The sequence below is a fragment of the Haliotis cracherodii genome, unplaced genomic scaffold (genome assembly GCF_022045235.1).
Source record: "Haliotis cracherodii isolate W230 unplaced genomic scaffold, xgHalCrac1.p SCAF_29, whole genome shotgun sequence".
Lineage (NCBI taxonomy): Eukaryota > Metazoa > Mollusca > Gastropoda > Lepetellida > Haliotidae > Haliotis > Haliotis cracherodii.
The window spans coordinates 4,513,218-4,538,324 of record NW_027266285.1 but is presented as its reverse complement, the minus strand read 5'-3'; the positions used below and the strand labels follow the sequence as shown (position 1 = coordinate 4,538,324).

Sequence of the window (25,107 nt, the reverse complement as noted above, 5' to 3'; positions counted from 1 at the left end):
TGTCCAACATTCAAAGGATTTACTGTAGGTCAGTGAAACTTAGTAATGTCTTCCTGTAAAGGACACTGGGAATGTTGTTCCTAAAGTGTTTCACAAATATGCATTTTCCTATGTATATGTGTAATTCTTTTCATGTAGTTGTTACATGTGAATGTGAGTATACATGTATGACAAGTGGTGCCAGGTAGCACTGACCTACTTTCATGTAGTTGTTACAATGTTGTCCAATCGCCAGCAGTGGTTTATTCATAGTTTTTATTTTTATTTATCCAATCTGATTGGCTGGCTGAGAGTGGAGAGCTGTGTCTTTGCATTTTGATTGGCTAGCTAACATAAATTACGGCACTATTTTCGGATCGGGGATACCCAAGGTCGTCTAGTACAGGAAATCCCCAGCTGTCAAAACATTACCGTAGTGACAATGTTTCCATCTCCGAAAGTTGGTGACCAAGAGAAAATTTCTGGAGGTGGAAGAGATGTGATATGTGGAGATATATTGAGAATTTCGTCTTCCGATTGTACCAGATTCAGTTGCAGAATGAGAAGATGGTAAATGAAGTGAGATACCGCTTCGATATTACGGGACCAGGTGAGCCACTCCGGGAAATTCTTTACTGGGCGTTTTCAAGAAAAATAAAACAGCTAATGAAACAGATAATTAATTCTTGAAAAAATACTAATAAAATAATTACATTAAGTAATACGTTACCACTGTTATACCGATACTGTTGTCTCCCACAACTGCTGCTATAGCGAAATCTACCACAGAGATCTCAATTACCTCATGCAGCACATGCGTAGCCACCTAGCTGCCATGTGACACCCTTCACTCTTGTCTCCTTCGCTTGCGTTAGCAAGACGTGTATCCTCTGCTGAAGCGTTCCTCGAATATTCGGTGATATTTATTATAGTTTATTCTCTAATAAACTGTGCTTTTATGGGGCGTTGCGGTAGCCAAGCTTGGATATAATTTTCCCGCCAAACGGAGAATTTTTCCCGCCCTTTTTTCTCTATACTTGCGGGGTTCGCGTATGCACGTTGTGTTTTACGTTTCCCCTGTTCTTGTATGTTTTGGGGGTTAACATCACTTATTTCTCTATATGTTATATGTGTATGTTATATGTTCACATTGTTCGTTTATTTTCTTGTGAAAATGCTCGTTTGTGAATCATTGTGGTGCGTGCGTTGTAACCATGTTTTGCTCTTTGTTCATAGAATCAAACAAAAATGTCTGACATGGAAATGTCCCCGGTTTCAACCCCCTCTACCCCTGCTCCTCGGAGTTGCGGAGTGTGCCGCAAATTCTTGTCGTCCCAGGATCCCCATGATCATTGGGGGATGCAGGGTTCCTTGCAGGGACACCAGGTGCACCCTGTGCGAAGGTCTGGGGCCTGCGGAGTTTGAGCGTTACCGACTGTACATCCAGTCCGTCTCCATCCCTGTGGTGGCCAGCTCGTCCGGTCGGGGTTCCCGTGCGGGTACCACCTCCTCGGCTGCGGCGGATCCCTTGGCGGCCCTCGGGCTGTCCGGGGATTCCATCACCGCATTGTTGTCTAAACTTTGTGGACTCCAAGCTGGCGGCCTTATCTCAGGATAGGCCGCTGGCTGTTCCGTCCCCGGCCTCTTCGGTGGCCGCGGGTTCAGACGCGTGGTCCACCGGTACGGCGGCGGCTGCCGTGGTCACCGGTTCTTCCCCCGAACCGTTGCTCCCGCTATCGGTTAAGGACTGCGTGGCCATGGTTTATGATCTCTTCGAGGACATGCCCAAGCCCCTGCCGATACTGCGGGGAATCCACGGCTCCGTGGGTTCCTCCGAGGTGTACGACGAGTCGTCCGACAAGGCTTTCCCGGCATCAACCTTGCTGCGCGGGATTAAGCCTTCCCTGGAGAAGGACTTCGCGGCTGCCTCCGGTCGGGGTCTCCCATTACCTCCACCGTCGTGGAGAAAAGGGTCCTTCCCGGTGCATGACCTTGCCTTTCCCGAGGCTGGTCCTACCGCGGAAGACCATGTTGAGCGTTTGGGTGTCCGTGCCACACCGGCTGCCACGGTACCACAAGGTACCTTGCAGCAGCTGGACACCCTCGCTCGACACTCCATGCTGTCAATGTCTCACGGAGACACATACCTGGCTGCAGCGGCCAGTCTGGTTGAAGGTTGTCCCTCGGACCGAGACCAGCGCATTTATAACTGCCTGCTCGGTTTAAATGCTTCCCTGGAGTACGTTGCCGGGGCTTCGGCCTTTATTTCCGGCACTTGCCATTTTCTCCGGCGCAGTCGTATCTGGTTGCCTCAGGGTTGGATGCTGCTAAGCAGGAGGTGCTCCTTTCGCAGCCTTCGTCTGCTCGGACCCTGTTTAATAACAAGATCCCTGGGGTTATTGTCAATAAGCTTGGATATAATTTTCCCGCCAGCGGGAGAATTTTTCCCGCCCTTTTTTCTCTATACTTGCGGGGTTCGCGTATGCACGTTGTGTTTTACGTTTCCCCTGTTCTTGTATGTTTTGGGGGTTAACATCACTTATTTCTCTATATGTTATATGTGTATGTTATATGTTCACATTGTTCGTTTATTTTCTTGTGAAAATGCTCGTTTGTGAATCATTGTGGTGCGTGCGTTGTAACCATGTTTTGCTCTTTGTTCATAGAATCAAACAAAAATGTCTGACATGGAAATGTCCCCGGTTTCAACCCCCTCTACCCCTGCTCCTCGGAGTTGCGGAGTGTGCCGCAAATTCTTGTCGTCCCAGGATCCCCATGATCATTGGGGGATGCAGGGTTCCTTGCAGGGACACCAGGTGCACCCTGTGCGAAGGTCTGGGGCCTGCGGAGTTTGAGCGTTACCGACTGTACGTCCAGTCCGTCTCCATCCCTGTGGTGGCCAGCTCGTCCGGTCGGGGTTCCCGTGCGGGTACCACCTCCTCGGCTGCGGCGGATCCCTTGGCGGCCCTCGGGCTGTCCGGGGATTCCATCGCCGCATTGTTGTCTAAACTCCATGCTGTCAATGTCTCACGGAGACACATACCTGGCTGCAGCGGCCAGTCTGGTTGAAGGTTGTCCCTCGGACCGAGACCAGCGCATTTATAACTGCCTGCTCGGTTTAAATGCTTCCCTGGAGTACGTTGCCGGGGCTTCGGCCTTTATTTCCGGCACTTGCCATTTTCTCCGGCGCAGTCGTATCTGGTTGCCTCAGGGTTGGATGCTGCTAAGCAGGAGGTGCTCCTTTCGCAGCCTTCGTCTGCTCGGACCCTGTTTAATAACAAGATCCCTGGGGTTCTGAAAGAACAACAGGCCGCTGTGTCTACCGAGGCCTCTCGGCACACACTGGATCTTGTGGGGTCCTTGCATAGGCGCCTAGGTGCCGCTCCTAAGCGGAGCGCGCCCCAGGATGCTGCGGCCTGCAGGCCTAAGGGGTTGGGTTCTTCTTCCTCCGGGAAGAAGCCCCGCCCTGAGGGCTCCGGTAAGGGCCATCAGCAGCCCTTTCGCGGGAAGAAGGGGAACTGGGGGAAGCCCAAGTCGTCTAAGGACGGCAAGGGCCCCTCCAGGTGACTCTCATTGGAGGGGTTCATATGCCGACAGCGCCAACTTCGGTTGGCCCGTAGGCGAACCCGAGTCACTTGGCCCAGGACAGTTGCGCCTGCCGCAGCCTGTCAGGCCCCCCTATGCTTCCCCAGTGGGAGCCAGACTACAGACTTACTGGGAGAATTGGAAACAAGTGTTCGACGACCCGTGGGTGGTCAACACGATTCGGAACGGCTATCGGCTCGATCTCAAAGTGAATCCGCCGCTCACCGTTGCCCCGTCGGCAGGTTTCTATTCGGAAACTGATCTTCCCATCCTCGTCGATGTCATCGGCAGGTTGGTGGAGAAGAGGGCAGTTCGGGAGTTAGCTCTACCAGAAATAAGAAGGACAGTGCCGAACTCAGAATGATTCACAACTTGAAATCGTTCAACGAGTTCCGCCCAAGTTCAGAATGTTGAGCTTGGCGGACCTGAAAGCTCTGATCATGCCGGCCGACTGGCTCGCTTCGATCGACCTGAAGGATGCTTATCTGCATGTTCCGATTCACTCGGATCATCACAAAAGTATCTCAGGTTTGTCTTTCAAGGCAGGCACTACGAGTGGGTTGTACTCCCATTCAGTCTTTCATCCGCTCCCTGGCTGTTCACCAAGTTAACCACCCCCATAGTGGGGTTCCTCCACCGGAGGGGTGTCCGGTACTTCACGTACCTGGACGACTCGCTAGTAGCAAATCGAATGACGGACACGCTGTTTCGGCAGCTCGATTTCGCATGTCGGCTCTTGGAGCAATTGGGGTGGATTGTCAATCTAGAGGGGGAGGTGCGTAGATGAACTAGGTCTTCACATCAATTGTCTCGAGTTCAAGGCAGTGATCAACGCAGTCAATCACTGGAAGCATTGTCTCGTCGATGCCCGGCACAGAGTGGATGCTGAACCCAGTAGTGTTTCAGTGGCTGTGCGAACGTTTGGGTCGTCCGATGGTCGCAACACGGTTCAACAATCAACTCCCGTTGTTTGTATCACCAGTCCCAGACCCGAGGGCCATCGATCACGATGCTCTCGTGTTAGACTGGACGGGCTTGGACGCTTATGCTTACCCGCCGACAGCGTTGATACCACACATTATAAGCCGGCTCCGAGGAGTTCGCTGTCGAATGTTACTGATCGCGCCCATGTGGCCGAACAGATCGTGGTACCCCAACTTGCTGACCCAGGTCACGCAGTCGCCACTTCCACTGCCTGTGAGACCGGATCTCTCGATCCACCCTCACACCCGTCAGCTTCATCTAAACGCCGGGCAGCTCAATCTACACGCGTGGATGTTGTCACCAAGCGTCTGAGGAGTTTTTCTCGTCGGGCGTCTCGGGCACCGGCCTGGGATCTTTCCCTAGTGTTGCAATCACTTACGGAAGCTCGGTATGAACCCTTGCATAGTGCTTCGTTCCGGCATATGACTTGGAAAACAGCATTTCTCCTCTCCTTTGCCACGGCGGCACATGTATCCGAAATTCATGCACTCGATGTCGCCAAGGTAAAATTCGATAGGGGTGATGCCTGGGCCTGCTCATGGGCTTCGTCGCCAAGAATCAGAGAATCGGGCAAACGGAGAGAGAATTCACTGTAAGATCACTCAAAGAAATCTTACATCCTGCTGATACTGAGGACAGAGTGCTGTGTCCGGTTAGGGCCCTTAAGTATTATCTTAAGGCTTCGAATGAACGTAGACAAGGGCGTGACCGTCTGTTCATATCGTGTAACCCTAAACGCACGGTTGACATAACTCGCAACTCGATTTTGTTGTGGCTTCGTTCTGTCATCAATCTGGTGTACCGGTCTCGGGGGTTACCGGTAGCGGGGTCAAACCAGCACGAGATCAGGGCGCTAGTGGCAACATTTGCCCTACACTAGAATATCTCTGTTCACAGAAAATTACGAGGTTGTTACTGGCGTTCTGACTCGGTTGTTACTGGCGTTCTGACTCGGTTTTTGCCAATCATTACCTCAGAAAGGTTTCTGAGGAAGACGTGGAGGGGGTGCACCGTCTTGGGCCGCTGATCGCGGCACAAGCGGTCATCTAGGGGGTGTGTCCAGCGCAATTCCAAACTCCGCAGTCGTCAGTCCTTACACGGTGGTCAATCTGGGTCGTCTCCAATGTTCCCACGCCGTGGGTACAGGAGTGCGGGTCCTGCAAACCAGCGCACTCACACCACAGGTGAGGTGGCTTTTTGTGTGTTTTGTCCTTATTTGTATTTTGACAATGATGCATTTAATTGTCTGTCGTGTATTCCAGCCTTGTGATACATGCTTACGAATACTGGAATTAGGTCATGCGCCTATTACATACTTTAACTAGGCTTGCTCGGGGATATACGGTCTGAATGAAATTAATTTCCCTCTTTTCGACTGTTTAACCTGATCTAAGATTTAGCTCACAAGGATACTGTGTTCTCATCCGCTGTGGCGATGAAATACCTATCCAGTGGGGCCGTTCGGAGTCACCAATCGTTTTGGCAATGACGATTGAGCCTTACGGTATGCGCTTGACAGTGCTTTGGTATTCCTATAGGGTAACGCCTAGCTAGGTGCATGCGCATCGAGTCCTTCCACCTTGGTGTTTACTTCCGCTGGTCTGAAGGAATGCTAGCAGTCAGGATTCGGGTTGTAGGTGCTCCCCAAAGCCTACTGTGGTAGTCAGCCTCGGTATAACAGTGGTAACGTATTACTTAATGTAATTTGTAGAATTTTCCTATTCGGAATATTCTATAAGTATTACGTTTCCACTGGGCTGCTGCCCGCCCATCCGTCCCCCGAGCACTTGCTCTCGCAAGAGACGAGTGAAGGGTGTCACATGGCAGCTAGGTAGCTACGCACATGCTGCATGAGGTAATTGAGATCTCTGTGGTAGATTTCGCTATAGCAGCAGTTGTGGGAGACAACAGCCTCGGTATAACAGTGGTAACGTATTTCCGAATAGGAAAATTCTACAAGTCATATTGTTATTTGGTAATTTTAAAAAAGAACCATCAACCACATAAGAAATGTGACGTTATTTTGAAGTGTTGATCTAGAACTGATCGATTATTTGTGTAACCCAGCATCAAAAACATATTTTAGAGTTATATCGAGACTTATATTTCATATTTTAAGAAAATAAACAATTTAAATAATTTGTATCAAAAGACATACTCAATTGGAATGCATTTAACTATCAACTTTGCCGGACCGAACATCTCATGACCAAGATGTTTTGCAACCACAGCAGTTGTTTCCCCTTTCAGCAGTTGGAGTTTGTCTAGATCAATATAATTCATTCATTTTGGCCTATAATTATTTGTTTCTTTTTTTTTAACTTGAAGACTTCATTATTTAAACATACTATTTGAGGCCAATTAAGAAACTCATTTTAAAAAAAAATATTACCACATTTAAACTTGAATGTTTTGTTTTAGTACCTAGATCTATGTATTTATATTTTTTTATTTCTTAAAGGGAGCAGACAAAATGGTGAAGATAAAGATGGTGGGCACCAATCAACCTTATTAGGTGTTTTTTTCAAAAACAATAATCTTTTTTATTTTTCAATAATGATTTACATTTATGCATCTTAAAATATATTTGGTATTTTGGATAGGATGAGATCATCTCAAATTTATTTCATATTATCATTTTTAGGTAGAAACTCAATATCACAGTTAATTATTTTCAGAATTAACAGTCAATACAGAGTATTAAAGAAATGTAGAATTATGTTTGTCTCATGTATATACTTTAAACCAAAGATTTTTTTAATTATTTACCATGTTTACTGAAAAAAAACATTTCTTTAATAATGCAACTGTTATATTATCATAGCAGATAAAGAGCCCCAATATGCATAGCTAGCTTAATTTTAAAGATAATTATTCAGCATTTCTTTTGATGATAAACTGGACATAAGAAAAAATAAGGTACTGGGTATGTAATTTTTCTGTATCATTCTCCCATTACAAGGTGTACAGTGGTTTCTTTCTTTCACACAATCTAATTGGCTGCCTGAGAGTGGAAAGCTGTGTCGCTATTTTAATCAGACACCTTAAATTATTCAAATGTGTAATGTGTAAATTTTCAGAACTTGGTAAGTAAAGAATTTATGGATGATGAAGAAACAACTAACAAGAGGTCATCTTATAACATTTACCATTTACCTCATTTCTCAACATAAGCAGTGTCAAATTTTAATTTCAATGCTTTTTACAAAAAATTCAAATATGATCGGGTCACTAAAATATATATTTAGTATGAGTCAGGTTAAATTTTAATTACCCATGATCAGAAATTCTTAATTTCTAATCTGATAGAATAAGAAAAAAATAAAGTTTGGATGTAACTGTAGCAGTAAAATAACAACATAATGTTACAAGGGTATTAAAATAATGTAAATATTTGTATAACTATTTGTATAACTATTGAAATGACTTGTGATTAATCTGCCACGATTAGATCTCGGCAAAGCCTTGTTCTAATTGTGGCATATTAATCACTTGTGTGTAGATTTTTCGGTAACAACTGAACACAGTGGTTAATCCTCTATATGGCAAGTGCTGCCAGGTGACACTGACCTACTTTGAAGGTTGTTTTTACTTTGTGCTCACTGTATATTCTGCCTTCATCAGCTCTTCAGCTGTCTGATCTTCAAGCTCTCTATGATCAACTCCCCAAACCTTGTATAATCATGGGTGATCTAAATGGCCACAACCCGCTCTGGGGTGGTACTAACACTAACACTAAAGGTAATATACTTGAAGATTTCATCTCTAATACTGGCCTATGTATATTTAAAGATGACTCAAGCACTTATCAGCATGTTACAACTGGGACCTACCTACTCTTCTCTTGATTTGTCACTAACTGATTCTGACCTTCTCAATGAATTTGTGGAAGTGACCATTTCCCAACTATCATTAAAACAAATCCATCTGATATTCCACCTTCAACGAGACAGAATTTTACAAAGGCTAACTGGCCTTTATTTCAAACATTATGCACAAACAAAATAGATCTTGATTGTTTCAGTGATGTGGCTGATCCTATTCAGCTTTTTTCTGATGTTTTAAATGAAATTGCCAAGAATGTATTCCAAAGTACTCTACAAATCCTCCAGTCAAGCTTGTCAAGGTTCTTATTAATTGTATTAATTCCCATTTAATTTTTGTTTGTTAAAAGAACTAGAATTATTTAATAAATTTTGAACCATATGTTTTGTAATTAATCAATGATCTTTTTAGACTTTGCAGAAGGAAATAAGTTAAGTTGGATTGTTAGTGGCTGTACCCTTGATTGGGGTCGAAGTAATGTAAAATGATTGTCCCCCAGAGAGGGTATGTAAGACCATGTCATTCAAAGTAATTTTTTCCTGCCACATTTTTAATTGTAGAATATGTGTTCATTTAACATGGCTAAATGTGACAATAATTGCCAAAACCTGAAGGGATGATGTAAATCCTGCTGGGGTCGATGCAGGTAGCAAAAGTACTGTAAGTCCCCATGGACCCTAACATGTTGATCCACCTTCAGCTACTGGCGATCTATAGCTCTTTTCTATTATGTATTGTTACATATAATGATATCTTTTTATGGTTGTATGCTAATTTTAAATATTCATCTATGATATCCTATTTTTTTTACTGTCCATCGATGACAGGTTTTTATAGAATCTCAATATATGTATTCTCATCACAACATGGCTGAAATATAGCCAATGTGACGTTAAATATTAACTCACTCACTCTCTATGTGATTCGCTGAAATTGATGGTCTGTGTCATTATATCGGAAGTGCATATAACTTTCTTATCAATGTAGATACAGGCATGGAACTTTCGGTTGTACGTTTTCTTACATTAGAAATTAATGTGTGGGTATAGCATCTATCTTTATTTGTGGAAGGTGATATGTCTTCACATTAATAATAGATGTAGACAGCCTGCCTGCACCAAGTCTTCAAGAAGGATGGGCCGGGAATCAGTTAGTACATGTTTACCCATTTCTTTGTCATGTTCTCAGTAGCCATTGGAAAGTGTAAGAAATGTCCTGTGTTGAAAGCATTACAAGACATTTATCAGCCAGGATAAAAGCACAGCCATTTTATTCTGATGTTTTTGTTTATTTTGACATCCTTAACATAATCCCAGGGAAGCTTTCAACTGATGGTATTTACACAGTCTTGGATGAACTTAGTAAGCGAGGTAAGGAATATAAGTATGGAGAATAATTTACTGTGACTGTACAACCTCAGGCATGTTGGCTGTATGTTATCATTAGGGGTGTCATGTTACATGTAGCTGTTAATACATACTGCATTACTTAAGGCATGATGTTTTGCTCAACAAAAGGTTGTAGATATCAGCCAGTTTGTGTATAACATGCACGACTGGTTGATTTAGACTTGTTCTCATATATGGATCAGTATTATGTTTCATGCAGTAATGTGCACACCAGCAGCAAACATTCTGGGTTGTCGCAACAAGCAGTAGATTTGACTTTTTGTGCATCAATGCACAACTAAAACATGATTGTATGGGTTTATCACATATCATTTCGTGAGGTGTAAACTGACGTTGCACTGATGCACCAGTGAATCATTGCACCCCATGTTATCATTATCTATCACAATTTTGATATATTTCATTTTAAACCAGAAAGATTTGTATGAGGTGTCAAATGAGTAAGGGTGTAATGAGGTATCAAAGGATTAATTAAACCTCAGCATCTGCTTATTCCAAAAGGCTTGAAGACATATATATTATTAATAAGTAATACATGACCTAATTATGTCACAATGGAATTACTTCTCTGCACATGGCACCAAAGTTACTATTACCAGTATGGCGAATCTTGATTCAACCTGTCTCCCAAACCAATTTAATCATTGTAGTGTCCTTTGTTTTCGTTAAAAAACAAGTCACACATAAGGCAATGTATCTATGTATCCTTACTATGCTTATTAGAAAGCAACTATGTAACTTTTCATCACAAATCTTTTGAACAATATGTTTGTTTTGTGACCAATAGAATATTTTAACATTCATTTCCTTCTGTATATTCTATCAGTAGAATATTCCCATGCTATGATATGTTACTATGGTTTTGTGAGTATATAGCACTCTGTAAAGAAGTTTGATTGTCTGCTATATTTTCTCTGTACAGGTCATATAGAATGGAAAGACAAAGCACGGAAACAGTGTTTAATAATGTGGAGGACACCAGAGGAGTGGGGAAAGCTTATCTATAGATGGGTAGGTGACGCCTATTTGTGTATGATGGCATGAAGTAATACCTTGTCCATGATTGTGAATAGATGGTATGGCACTCATGCTTTCTTAGTCTGTTTATATAATAAGTCTGGGATGAAAACATGGGGATGATAGTGTGTCAAATGCTTTCCCATACTAGATCAGAGCCTGGCCATGTTCACTGGTGTTGGCTGCAACATTCACCACCAACACAGACAGTGCAAGGTTGTAGGTTCAGCAACACAGACAGTGCAAGGTTGTAGGTTCAGCAACACAGACAGTGCAAGGTTGTAGGTTCAGCAACACAGACAGTGCAAGGTGGTAGGTTCAGCAACACAGACAGTGCAAGGTGGTAGGTTCAGCAACACAGACAGTGCAAGGTGGTAGGTTCAGCAACACAGACAGTGCAAGGTGGTAGGTTCAGCAACACAGACAGTGCAAGGTGGTAGGTTCAGCAACACAGACAGTGCAAGGTGGTAGTTTCAGCAACACAGACAGTGCAAGGTGGTAGGTTCAGCAACACAGACAGTGCAAGGTGGTAGGTTCAGCAACACAGACAGCATCTTCCCGAGGCAAGGGAGTTAACTGACTATAAAAGTCCAGTTTTCACCCTTGCCAAACTAGGCTGGTATTATGGAGTTACATTTTGGCTGGACTAACGAGTCTATCCATAGTCCAATCAAAATCGCACATCGAAATCGAAATCTGGTCCGAAATCTGTCGTGCTGATGCGAGAGGTGGAATCTGATTGGTCCATAGGATAGGCTTAGAAGGGACATAACTGGTAATAGCCACTGGTGGCGCTACAATCGAGCCGAGTAATTCCGGCCTAGTTCGGCAAAGGTGGAAACTGGACTTTTAAAGTCAGTTAACTCTCTTACCTTGGGAAGATGCACAGACAGTGCAAGGTGGTAGGTTCAGCAATACAGACAGTGCAAGGTGGTAGGTTCAGCAACACAGACAGTGCAAGGTGGTAGGTTCAGCAACACAGACAGTGCAAGGTGGTAGGTTCAGCAATACAGACAGTGCAAGGTGGTAGGTTCAGCAATACAGACAGTGCAAGGTGGTAGCTGTAGCAACACAGACAGTGCATCATGGTAGCTGTAGCAACACAGACAGTGCAAGGTGGTAGATGTAGCAACACAGACAGTGCATCATGGTAGCTGTAGCAACACAGTCAGTGCAAGGTGGTAGGTTCAGCAACACAGAGAGTGCATCATGGTAGCTGTAGCAACACAGACAGTGCATCATGGTACCTGTAGCAAAACAGACAGTACAAGGTGGTAGCTGTAGCAACACAGACAGTGCAAGGTGGGAGCTGTAGCAACACAGACAGTGCAAGGTGGTAGATGTAGCAACACAGTCAGTGCAAGGTGTAGCAACACAGACAGTGCAAAGTGGTAGCTCTAGCAACACAGACAGTGCAAGGTGGTAGGTTGTAGCAGCACAGGCAGTGCAAAGTGGCAGGTGCAGCAACACAGACTGTGCAATGTGGTAGCGGTAGCAACACAGACAGTGCAAGGTGGTAGCTGTTGCAACACAGACAGTGCAAAGTGGTAGCTGTAGCAACACAGACAGTGCAAGGTGTAGCAACACAGACAGTGCAAAGTGGTAGCTGTAGCAACACAGACAGTGCAAGGTGTAGCAACACAGTCAGTGCAAGGTGGTAGCTGTAGCAACACAGACAGTGCAAGGTGTAGCAACACAGTCAGTGCAAGGTGGTAGGTGTAGCAACACAGTCAGTGCAAGGTGGTAGCTGTAGCAACACAGACAGTGCAAGGTGTAGCAACACAGTCAGTGCAAGGTGGTAGCTGTAGCAACACAGACAGTGCAAGGTGGTAGGTGTAGCAACACAGACAGTGCAAAGTGGTAGCTGTAGCAACACAGACAGTGCAAGGTGTAGCAACACAGTCAGTGCAAGGTGGTAGCTGTAGCAACACAGACAGTGCAAGGTGTAGCAACACAGTCAGTGCAAGGTGGTAGGTGTAGCAACACAGTCAGTGCAAGGTGGTAGGTGTAGCAACACAGACAGTGCAAGGTGTAGCAACACAGTCAGTGCAAGGTGGTAGCTGTAGCAACACAGACAGTGCAAGGTGTAGCAACACAGTCAGTGCAAGGTGGTAGGTGTAGCAACACAGTCAGTGCAAGGTGGTAGGTGTAGCAACACAGACAGTGCAAGGTGTAGCAACACAGTCAGTGCAAGGTGGTAGGTGTAGCAACACAGACAGTGCAAGGTGTAGCAACACAGTCAGTGCAAGGTGGTAGGTGTAGCAACACAGTCAGTGCAAGGTGGTAGCTGTAGCAACACAGTCAGTGCAAGGTGGTAGCTGTAGCAACACAGTCAGTGCAAGGTGTAGCAACACAGACAGTGCAAGGTGGTAGGTGAAGCAACACAGACAGTGCAAGGTGGTAGGTGTAGCAACACAGTCAGTGCAAGGTGGTAGGTGTAGCAACACAGACAGTGCAAGGTGTAGCAACACAGTCAGTGCAAGGTGGTAAGTGTAGCAACACAGTCAGTGCAAGGTGGTAGGTGTAGCAACACAGTCAGTGCAAGGTGGTAGGTGTAGCAACACAGACAGTGCAAGGTGTAGCAACACAGTCAGTGCAAGGTGTAGCAACACAGACAGTGCAAGGTGGTAGGTGAAGCAACACAGACAGTGCAAGGTGTAGCAACACAGACAGTGCAAGGTGGTAGGTGAAGCAACACAGTCAGTGCAAGGTGTAGCAACACAGACAGTGCAAGGTGGTAGGTGAAGCAACACAGACAGTGCAAGGTGGTAGGTGTAGCAACACAGTCAGTGCAAGGTGTAGCAACACAGACAGTGCAAGGTGTAGCAACACAGACAGTGCAAGGTGGTAGGTGAAGCAACACAGACAGTGCAAGGTGGTAGGTGTAGCAACACAGTCAGTGCAAGGTGGTAGGTGTAGCAACACAGACAGTGCAAGGTGTAGCAACACAGACAGTGCAAGGTGGTAGGTGAAGCAACGCAGACAGTGCAAGGTGTAGCAACACAGACAGTGCAAGGTGGTAGGTGAAGCAACGCAGACAGTGACTGGTGGTAGTTATAGAAACACAGAGAGTGCATGATCATAGTTTCGCAAATAATAATATTAATATATTTTTGGTCTTTCTTCTATTTTGGCAGATATGCGACCGAAGTATGACAAATACAGTGTGCACATTTTATGAACTAAGTGAGGGTGATGATAGCTCATCACAAGGTAAGTAGGTTCATCTCTCAATGGTGCTTAGAGGTCCTGTTTTAAACCTTAGTAGATACACTGTTAGTAAAACCAACCACAGCTTCGAATATGTGAGAGAACTCAGTGAATAGAGTTACAGTCCTGTCACTTTGTTTTGCATTAGAGCATTACAGATGATTTATCATGATAGAGGAATGGATACATTTTTGGAAACAGGATTTTCTGTTTTCAAACTAGAGTCCTAGTACAGCTGCAAGTACCAGTAGGAACAACTGTTGTGCAAAAATGTGTCATATAGATAGTCTTGTATTATAACATGGCTCTTGTAAAGAGAGGTATCATACTGCCTTGTATAGTGACATGGCTCTTGTAAAGTGATGAATCATATAGACAGCCTTGTACCATGATATGGCTCTTGTAAAGTGATGAATCATATAGACAGCCTTGTACCATGATATGGCTCTTGTAAAGTGATGAATCATATAAACAACCTTGTACCATGATATGGCTCTTGTAAAGTGATGAATCATATAGACAGCCTTGTACCATGATATGGCTCTTGTAAAGTGATGAATCATATTGACAGCCTTGTACCATGATATGGCTCTTGTAAAGTGATGACTCATATAGACAGCCTTGTACCATGATATGGCTCTTGTAAAGTGATGAATCATATAGACAGCCTTGTACCATGATATGGCTCTTGTAAAGTGATGAATCATATAAACAACCTTGTACCATGATATGGCTCTTGTAAAGTGATGAATCATATTGACAGCCTTGTACCATGATATGGCTCTTGTAAAGTGATGAATCATATAGACAGCCTTGTACCATGATATGGCTCTTGTAAAGTGATGAATTATATAGACAGCCTTGTACCATGATATGGCTCTTGTAAAGTGATGAATCATATAAACAGCCTTGTACCATGATGTGGCTCTTGTAAAGTGATGAATTATATAAACAGCCTTGTACCATGATGTGGCTCTTGTAAAGTGATGAATTATATAGACCGCCATGTACCATGATATGGCTCTTGTAAAGTGATGAATCATATAAACAGCCTTGTACCATGATATGGCTCTTGTAAAGTGATGAATCATATTGACAGCCTTGTACCATGATATGGCTCTTGTAAAGTGATGAATCGCCTTGTACCATGAAGATATGGCTCTTGTAAAGTGATGAATCATATTGACAGCCTTGTACAGAGCTCCAGATAAGCTGCGTATCTGCGTGAAATACGCATCAGAAATGCAGAAATACACAGTAAAATATAATCCAAGCGTATCAAATACGCAACGAACATTACAGATACGCTACAAAAATAAAATTTGTGCGTATCATCAAAATATTGTGAAGTAACCCTGCGTATTCGATTAGCAAATCAGCAACTTATTTTGAAATTATAAACGGGCATTCCGTCAACCTTTCCAAACTCCACGATGACAGTTACATCATGATCATTTGCCATCACACTTTCGTGTGGAAGTACCGTGGTATTTTTGAGTCCTATAAAGCTCTCGAACCCACATGACACCAGTTTGCAGGGACTAGATGAATAGTGTTTTTAAATATTTAACTTAAATGCCCACATGTGTAAAAACTAGTGGGTAACAGAAATTTGAATACGCAGATAGAATTACTGATACCCAATGATTTTAAAAATGCATGGGTAAAATACCCACAACACCAAAAGCTTATCTGGAGCTCTGCTTGTACCATGATATTGCTCTTGTAAAATGATGAATCATATTGACAGCCTTGTACAATGATATGGCTCTTGTAAAGTGATGAATCATATAGACAGCCTTGTACCATGATATGGCTCTTGTAAAGTGATGAATCATATAAACAGCCTTGTACCATGATATGGCTCTTGTTAAGTGATGAATCATATTGACAACATTGTATTATGATATGGCTCTTGTAAAGTGATGTATATACATGCTGTAGTATAATGTTTACATTAAAAGCCTATGTAATTACATGTATATTTCCAGTTTAAGTCTGCAATCATTATTGATTGAATGTATTTCTATCTGGCCGCAGAGTTCCATGGTTTGGAGAACTGGTTGCTACTACGGGCGCTGAAGACCCTACAAAGTCAAGGCAAGGCAGAGCTTATTGATGGCAGTGAGGGGGTCAAGTTCTTTTAGAGCTTGCCTCACAAGGCTCAACAGCAACACAGCATTCTTCAAGCAATGTTGATAATAACTTGATAGGAACATAGATGTCGGGCTGTCCCGATCTACACAAGTTGACAGTTAAGACGTGTACTAATTGACCATGTACAACTACTTTTGCTTACATGATCGCACTGTGTTGATCATCAAGTCCTAGCATGCTTCATGGTACAAGTTGTAGTGATACAGACTGTGCCTGTGGCTACAACAGAGCTGGATGTGGGGAAACAGTGAGTTTGCTTCATAACATCATGCCTAACAATGATGACTCTGCATTCTAATGAAAGCTCTGAAACTAAGGTCATTAGACAACTGTCTCATTGCAGTACACTGTTGTAAACCTGTTTGATATTGCTTATCTAATTTGAACACCAGCATTTGTCCAGTTGTGTCACACCTAAATCTTGTGAGATTTGTTAGTTTATTTGAGATATTATTTCAGTTCCTGTAAACAACTGCCTATAGATAACCATCTACTGTACACCAGTTGGTATGATCATAAGGTCTCCTTTCCTTTCAAATGATATTTATTGTGTAAAACTAAAAGCATGTCATGTTGTGGAGTGGGGATAGGGTAGACTATCCTCCTTCAGGGCCTACACCATGTAGCTGCATGTCATGTTGTGGAGTGGGGATAGGGTGACTTTCCTCCTTCAGGGCCTACACCATGTAGCAGCATGTCATGTTGTGGAGTGGGGATAGGGTAGCCTATCCTGCATCAGGGCTTACACCATGTAGTAGCATGTCTTGTTGTGGAGTGGGGATAGGGTAGACTTTCCTCCTTCAGGGCCTACACCATGTAGCAGCTTGTCATGTTGTGGAGTGGGGATAGGGTAGACTATCCTCCTTCAGGGCCTACACCATGTAGCTGCATGTCATGTTGTGGAGTGGGATAGGGTGACTTTCCTCCTTCAGGGCCTACGCCATGTAGCAGCATGTCATGTTGTGGAGTGGGGATAGGGTAGACTATCCTCCTTCAGGGCCTACACCATGTAGCAGCATGTCATGTTGTGGAGTGGGGATAGGGTAGACTTTCCTCCTTCAGGGCCTACACCATGTAGCTGCATGTCATGTTGTGGAGTAGGGATAGGGTAGACTTTCCTCCTTCAGGGCCTACACCATGTAGCAGCTTGTCATGTTGTGGAGTGGGGATAGGGTAGACTATCCTGCATCAGGGCCTACACCATGTAGCAGCATGTCATGTTGTGGAGTGGGGATAGGGAAGACTATCCTGCATCAGGGTCTACACCATGTAGCAGCAGGGGTAAACTATCCTCCTTCATGACCTGCTGTGAGGGAGCGGCCAGCTCAAGCCACCTTTCTTCATGTCACTCCATGGAATGCATGTGTTTAAGTGCCAAGTCCATTATGTAATGCAACCAACTCACATCTGTATTCTTGTGTATGTGCCCTTGTGTAACAACAACAAAATCTGAAACAATTTGGGGTATCTTTGAATTTGGAAAACAGGAACATGAAAATGTAACAAAGATATGTTTATTGTTATAATAGAGACTAACTATAACCTGTGTAACGAAGAATACACAGTGCTGTGGTAGTTCTAAACACTCTCCAACACTTGTGTGTACAGAAATACAACAGTAGTTACCTCCCCTCTTACCAACTGGGCTCACTGGCAACAGGAGACTGCGGTGTTTTGTTATGTTCAATTACTTGATCTAGGCTGCCCACTGTTAAGAGAGGATAGTACTTAAACATGTATAAGTCATAGGTCATAATTGACATGTGACAGTTCAGTACTGTAATAAACTTAAAGTCTTCTGCTGGCATAAAAAATGTGAGGGTAAGCCAAACATTGCTTATCGCTGTGGTAGTATCTCTCTCCCATGCCATTGTACTGTTTCAATGTTACTTATGACACGGCTAAGTCTCCCAGTTTGCATGCCAGTTTGCATGTCATACACTTGGGGTACTCAGCCCTATCATATGTACCTGTATTGTTTGCACAAAATCAGGATGAAAGGGAATTCACATGATCCAGTCACAATATCTTATTTGACAGGGGTCTTTATCTGTGTTGATAGGGTTACAATTTCTCTTCTGCATCATGTCAAAAGTCCAATCAATGAATTATTTGACACATTTGTGTTCTCAAAAGGCCGATGTAAAGTTTCACATACCCGGTAGTCTGGTTATGAGTCAACGCAAAGGCTGCAAGAGAATGACATGGTATTTTGTTTGGCAATGCCTTTGTTGAATGTTTTATGAATATTAAAACATTATCTGTATTTGAAGCAGTAACTTAATTATCACAAGAAGAAAGTGCTGCAATGCATATTTGTGAGAGTTGTGACACTTGGTTCTCATTCTGTTTGAACAATATCCAAGTGCTGTTATACAAACTTGTGTAGTCAAAATACCAGCATGTTAAGATGTATCATCTTAGTAATATCATATTATCTTGAAAATTGTACAAGTATATTTTAAGAGTATATGAAATGAACTATTGCAATAAAGGTTTAATTCAAACAACAAGTTGAAGTTGTTGAAGAAAATTTGTAAGTTAAATTATTTTGGAAATCAAACATATCTTCATGGAGAATTTTGAACTTTTTAATTATTGCTATATGTATCTGTGCAGATAAGTGTGTGCTCCATGTGCTATCCTCAAAGGAGACAATTAGTTCCATCCAATCCGATATATTGTCTTGGACAGATCTCAGTAACCAATCAGATGTTATCAACTTAAGGCGGTCTCAGTAACCAATCAAATGTACCATCTTAGAAGCATCTTGGTAACCCAGCAAATGGCTCATATTATAGAAATCTCAATAAGCAATCAGATGTTACATCTTACAGAAATCTCAATAAGCAATGAGATGTAACATCTTATAGAAATCTCAATAAGCAATCAGATGTAACATCTTATAGAAATCTCAATAAGCAATCAGATGTAACATCTTATAGAAATCTCAATAAGCAATCAGATGTAACATCTTATAGAAATCTCAATAAGCAATCAGATGTAACATCTTATAGAAATCTCAATAAGCAATCATATACTCACACACAAGAGAAACGCAAATGGTTTTATGCAAATAGGTAACAAACACGGAACCATAAATTGATACGAGTTTTAGCATGTAGTGAAGCCTGATGTTGCAATCAATTTTTTTGGTTGCATTTTGGAAGCCCCAAGTAAAAAACGAGTCGCCAAAACGCACCATTTCAATGCCACGCCTAATTCAAATGGAGAGAAACCATGGTATCGGACGTTTGGAAGCTGGAGAGTCTGTCCAAGGTGTTGCCCGTCATTTCAACATTTATTGTAATTTTATCATTTATGTTAAAATGTTGTTTATGCAGAGACAGTACACACATGCCCATCTATTCATAGCATTTATATACATCACCTCCGGTTTCCCACACTGCGCATGTGTGACAGTAATCCTTTGTCTCTGCCTAGCTTGCATTCCTCTAATCGGAACTTTAAAGTGGCCAATACGATGTCATCATCTCAAACTAACTGCCTGGGGTTTTGCTGAGCTATGACGAACTGACACTTGGTGATTAGACGAACTTTGAGCTTTGACTGGAAACATGAATCAACGAGGAACACACTTGAGGTCACGATCAACAAGACGGGGCCAAGTGCACAAACTGATCTACCAGATGACGACTTGCAACAACCCCTAGCGTCTATTGCAGCTGCAGAACAATCTTCTCCAGTCCGATCTACATCAAGATGGCGCCAAACAGTGTATACTGACATTCCCTCTAATTCAACTATGGTGCAACTTACGAAGGCCATTCAATATATAACCAGCCTAACCTATTTGCTACTGCTCCTCACTCCTTCTTTTTCCACCATTGAGGTATATGCACTTTGTCCAGCGATGTGTGAGAGCTAAAAGCCCGTAGTGATAGAAACCATGGGGTTGTTCGTGTAACCACCCCTCCACTGCTGTCTTGAGTTCATCATCGGCCTTGGCCATTTCTGACACCTTCATTCGCCTGTCTTTGACAACCAGTTGTCTCACAGCTTCACTGGTTTGGTCATTGGTCACCTCTACAGGCCTGCCGGGGCATGGCTCATCTTCCAGGTTCACCCGACCCCTCTTAAATTCTGCAACCCAGAATTTGACCTGTGCATACGAAGGTGCACTGTCAGCATAAACATCTGACAATTCATCATGTATCTTCTTTCCCGGTTTCCCTTTTAAGAAGAGGTACCTAATAACTGCCCTGTATTCAACCTTTGACAAAAATTTGGCAGAATCTTCCCTTGCCCACTTTATAGATCACGTGTGTGACTTCAAATACAATTTCCTCAGTGAAACTTTGTCTATGCACGTGACATACATTGGTGCACAGCACGTGACAAGCATGCGACCGTTGAGATCTGATAAATAGCTGAGGCTGGTTATATATTGAATGGCCCTCATAAGTCAAAATTACTAAATCTCGGTATCCAGACACCAAACATGACCAGAAAAGATCTAGTACGCTTGTTATAGGCCAATGGAAATCGTAGGATACCATCTTCGACAGTTACGAGTGACGAATGTCAAAATTCAGATGGGACTACTTTTCCTCAGCCAAAGAGACCAATTGGACTCTTTTCCAATATGGCGGCGCCCACGATCATTTCCGGCGAACAATTGTCAAGTTCATCTCCCCTGTCTCAAGTGCCTTGTACTTTACCGGAGAATGCTGCTACACTACAAAATCAAATCCAGGCTTTACAATGAACAGTCGAATCTCTGTCTCGACAAATTGCGGGAAACCCAGGTAGATCAAGTGAACAAACATCCACTTTCTCTCAGCAAAAGAGACGACCAGACATCCCAACACGCTTTTCGGTAAGCATTCACTCAGAATTGCTTCTTATGATTTATCCAATGTAGTCTGTATCTCATCTGCACTCAGAACTAAGATTCAGCAGGGGAAGTATGTCAACATCGCCTTATTGACATTGCCTGAACATTAGTTGTTAAACGTTCGCACCATAATGGATGGAGAAGGGGATGAAATTCTAATTAAAGGGGGATTAGGTCAACGTTTAACTCAACCCTTGACCATTGGAGACTTTGTTTCACTTTGTAACATTGTGTGCGAAGTGGCTGATTGCGGAGAAGAACTACACAAATATATGCCTGACATAGTCGACATTGCCAATCAAAATGAGGGTTCTTTGTTCTATGACTACCATCAAGCCTTCTTTCAAAGAGCAGCTACCCTCCTCGAAACATGCAACACACCAGTCTATTGGGGCATCAAGGACAAAAGCCTTCTCGATTCTGTAGCAGCCAACAGGAAAGCGAGACAGTGCAGTGTGTGTGGCAGCCTTTCTCACAACACAGACTTTTGTCCTAGACGGGGTAGGACAACCTTTCCAAAGAATGCTCATCCATCCACAGACTGGCGCGGTAGACAGCACGTCCAGTTCAAAGGGAAAGAAATATGCAAGGGATGCAATCGCTTTGCATGCTATTTTTTCGTTTGTGCCTCAATTGCCATGCCACACACCAAGCCTTCAGATGCCGGAAAAGAGCTTCTGTATCTCAGAGTGAGGGCAGTCAAGAGAAGTCAGATAAACAGGCATGACCTTCTGACCCCCTGCTGCCACAGTTTCAGAGTGTAACTCCTTCTCCTATCAATGTTCAACAGATCCAAAAAGAACTACATAATCATCCAGATACAATATTTGTAAAAACACTAATTCAGGGATTTACTCATGGCTTCGATACAGGCATATCTAGTCCACCTACTTCCTCTTGGAAGTGTAGGAATAATCTCCTTGCCAGGCAGCAAGTCGATGTGGTGACAAATTTACTGGAGGACGAAATAGCCAAGGGTTATGTCATTGGACCATATTGCAAACCACCTTTTCCTGTGTACAGGATTAATCTGCTGGGGTTAGCACAGGGGAAATACTCCAAAAAATACAGACTGATCGTTGATATGTCCGCACCCCACGATTGCGAAGTACCCAGCCTCAATGACCTTATCAAGAAGGAGGATTATTCCATGGCCTATGTTCGTGTAGATGACGCTATCGGCCATATTCAGAGGATGGGCACTGCAACACAATTATGCAAATTTGACATACGAGATGCCTTCAAACAAGTCCCCATTAGTCCTCTCTGGCATCTTCATGGCGTTAAGTGGCAGGATGAATATTACTTTTATACCAGTCTGGTATTTGGCTCACGCTCTAGCCCCAAACTCTTCGACTGCTTGTCTCAAGCAGTGTGTTGGATTGCTACTGAGAATTATAAAGTCTCATGTGTGCTTCATCTTTTAGATGATTTCCTGTGCCTTGACAGACCGGATCACATGGCAGAGCAAACAATGGCTATCATGTCCATGATATTTAAACGCCTGGATATACCGGTATCTCAAAACAAAACAGTGGGACCCAGCACTTGTTTGGAATACCTAGGCATTGAACTTGACAGTGTGAATATGCAAGCACGTCTGCCAGTGGAGAAAATACATCGCATTCAAGAAGTGATCAATTCATGCAGCAACAAGGCGGCTATCACAAAACGCCAACTCTTATCTTTGTTAGGCCAACTCAACTGTGTTGCTCGAGTGATACCTCCGGGTCGCGCTTTTGTATCATTTCTCATATCCATGTCTACTACAGTGAACAATCTCTTCGACTTGGTGGCCTTGGACAAGCACACACTCATGGAATTAGACATGTGGATTCTATTTTTATCTATTTGGAATGGCATATCCATGTTCAGAGATACTAATCTAACTCTGGATTACGACTTCCACCAGTACACAGATGCAGCTTCTACTTTCGGCTTTGGGGCCACAAATGGTTCTCAGGACAATGGCCGACAGAGTTATCATCCTTGACTACGACGTCTTTATCCCTCTTAGAACTGTATCCTATAGTGGTAGCGGTGTTCCTGTGGGGACAGTATTGGGGCAGGAAACAAATCTGTTTTCACTGTGACAATTTGGGTCTGTACATATAATGAAGAAAGGTTGCTCTCCTAACTTAGAAATCATGAAGTTGATGAGAACTGTCACTTTGCTTGAAATGAGATATGGCTTTAGTTTAACTGCACGTCATCTACCTGGCAAGCACAATGAGTCAGCTGATGCCTTATCACGTTTTCGATTCCAGAAGTTCCGAGAGCTGGTCCCCTTGGCAGAGCAACACCCAATTCCATGCCCCTCCTATCAGCAGCTCATTGTGACCTGAGTCAAGACGCCCAACTGTTGATGGACGCAGGGGTGGCCCCATCTACATTCCAAGCTTACTCTGCTGGCCTATCGCGTTTTAAGCTCTTCCTACTCTTGAACAGCTTCGAAGCGAACACCACCAACCTCCCCCCACTTACTGAAAACAGGATTCTACTGTTTATCACACACTGCCATTCCAAGTTACAGCTGCAATACAGTACCATCAAACTGTACTTGGCAGGAGTCACGTTCTTTATGTGCGTGCAGGGCGGTATCAAGAAGTGTCTCAAGCAATTCAACCAGACAGAGTACAACTGCTGCTACGAGGTATCAAGAAATCCCAAGGGAAGCCTAAACTCACTCTCTTACCTATCACCACCGGCCTGCTGAAACAAATGTTCTGCGTTTTACGTAAAGGATGCTTTACACCATTCGTCGACTGCATGATGGAAGCAGCATGCACCTTGGCCTTTTTTGCTTTCATTCGGTGTAGTGAGTTTACAGTGATAGGATCTTTTGATCCAGCCATCAATTTGTGCCTTAGTGATGTGCATGTGAATGATTAAAGCCTCCAAAACCGACCCATTCAAGGAAAGTGTGGTGTTGCAATTATATGCAACTGTGTGTGTCCAGTGAGAGCTCTAGTGAAATACCTCGACATGAGGAGTAAGTGTTTCCAAGCTTCTTCTCAAGCTTTCTTCTTGGCTGAGCAACATTTGCCTCTTACGAGAGTTTCCTTTCAAGGAAAATTGAAACATGTAATTAATCTATGTGGAGTCCCTAGTGTCAACTGCAACACTCACTCGTTTCGCATTGGGGCCGCCACTACGGCAAGCAAAGCTCAAGTTGAGGACCATATGATACAGACTCTCGGACGTGGGTCGTCGCAGGCCTACTTGCGTTACATTCATGTTGCTCAAGAGAGCATAAAGAATGCGCAAGTCGCTATGAGTAACTGTTGACCATATCATCTTACACCTATCTATGATCATCGGGACAGCTCATTTTCTTTACAGCCTTTTCACCTTCCATGTGTTATTACCAGGTATATATATTAGCTTTTAGCTTTTCTATTCATTTTTATACCTCATTTTGACTGAGGGCCCATTCTCTACTTCACACTCATCTGCAATCCGTCCGGGGCGTACAGGGAACGACACCCAGTAAGTTGTACATCTCTGTATTTCCACCATCCTCGCGCCACATCAGGGAACGACACCCAGTAGTGGATGTGGCGCTGTAATTCCAGCATTTACTTACCATAGCCACCACACAGTATTAATGGGCCCCAGTCCATGTTTTTTCTACAATCATTCATGCCTATGTTTTACATGCTTTTTACAATCGTAGGGGAACAGATGTCATACTTTTATTTGTTAGCTTAGCTAGGCATCTGTCCGTCAGTTTTTGTGCCAAACATAATAAATCATTAAATTTATATTTTCTTTTGTTGTCTCTGCATAAATTGTAAGTTTATCATTTATGTTAAAATGTTGTTTATGCAGAGACAGTACGCACTTGCCCATCTATTCATAGCATTTAAAAACATCACCTCCGGTTACCCACACTGCGCATGTGTGACAGTAATCCTTTGTCTCTGCCTAGCTTGCACTTTTGCTTCATACTTTGTCAGCGCCCGTTATATACACATGCACAAACTTTAAGCGCCACCCACCATATTATAACGAGATGTACGATTGTTATTAGCCATATATGTAAAGCTCATGTGATGCAAAAGTTGTCCCAAAGCAAGTTTA

General features: G+C 43.4%; 1 protein-coding gene across 1 annotated transcript in view; it reads left to right on the top strand.

Moving 5' to 3' along the window:
- Positions 1–18,668, top strand: part of LOC139473498 (vacuolar protein-sorting-associated protein 25-like) — a 37,754-nt gene extending 19,086 nt beyond the window's left edge. Inside the window, exons 3-6 of the mRNA XM_071256118.1 lie at positions 9,690–9,743; positions 10,705–10,793; positions 13,937–14,012; positions 16,050–18,668. Coding sequence (XP_071112219.1) covers positions 9,690–9,743; positions 10,705–10,793; positions 13,937–14,012; positions 16,050–16,156 — 326 coding nt within the window. The 3' untranslated portion in view covers positions 16,157–18,668. The remainder of the gene's footprint in view (positions 1–9,689; positions 9,744–10,704; positions 10,794–13,936; positions 14,013–16,049) is intronic.
- Positions 18,669–25,107: the final 6,439 nt, after the last annotated feature.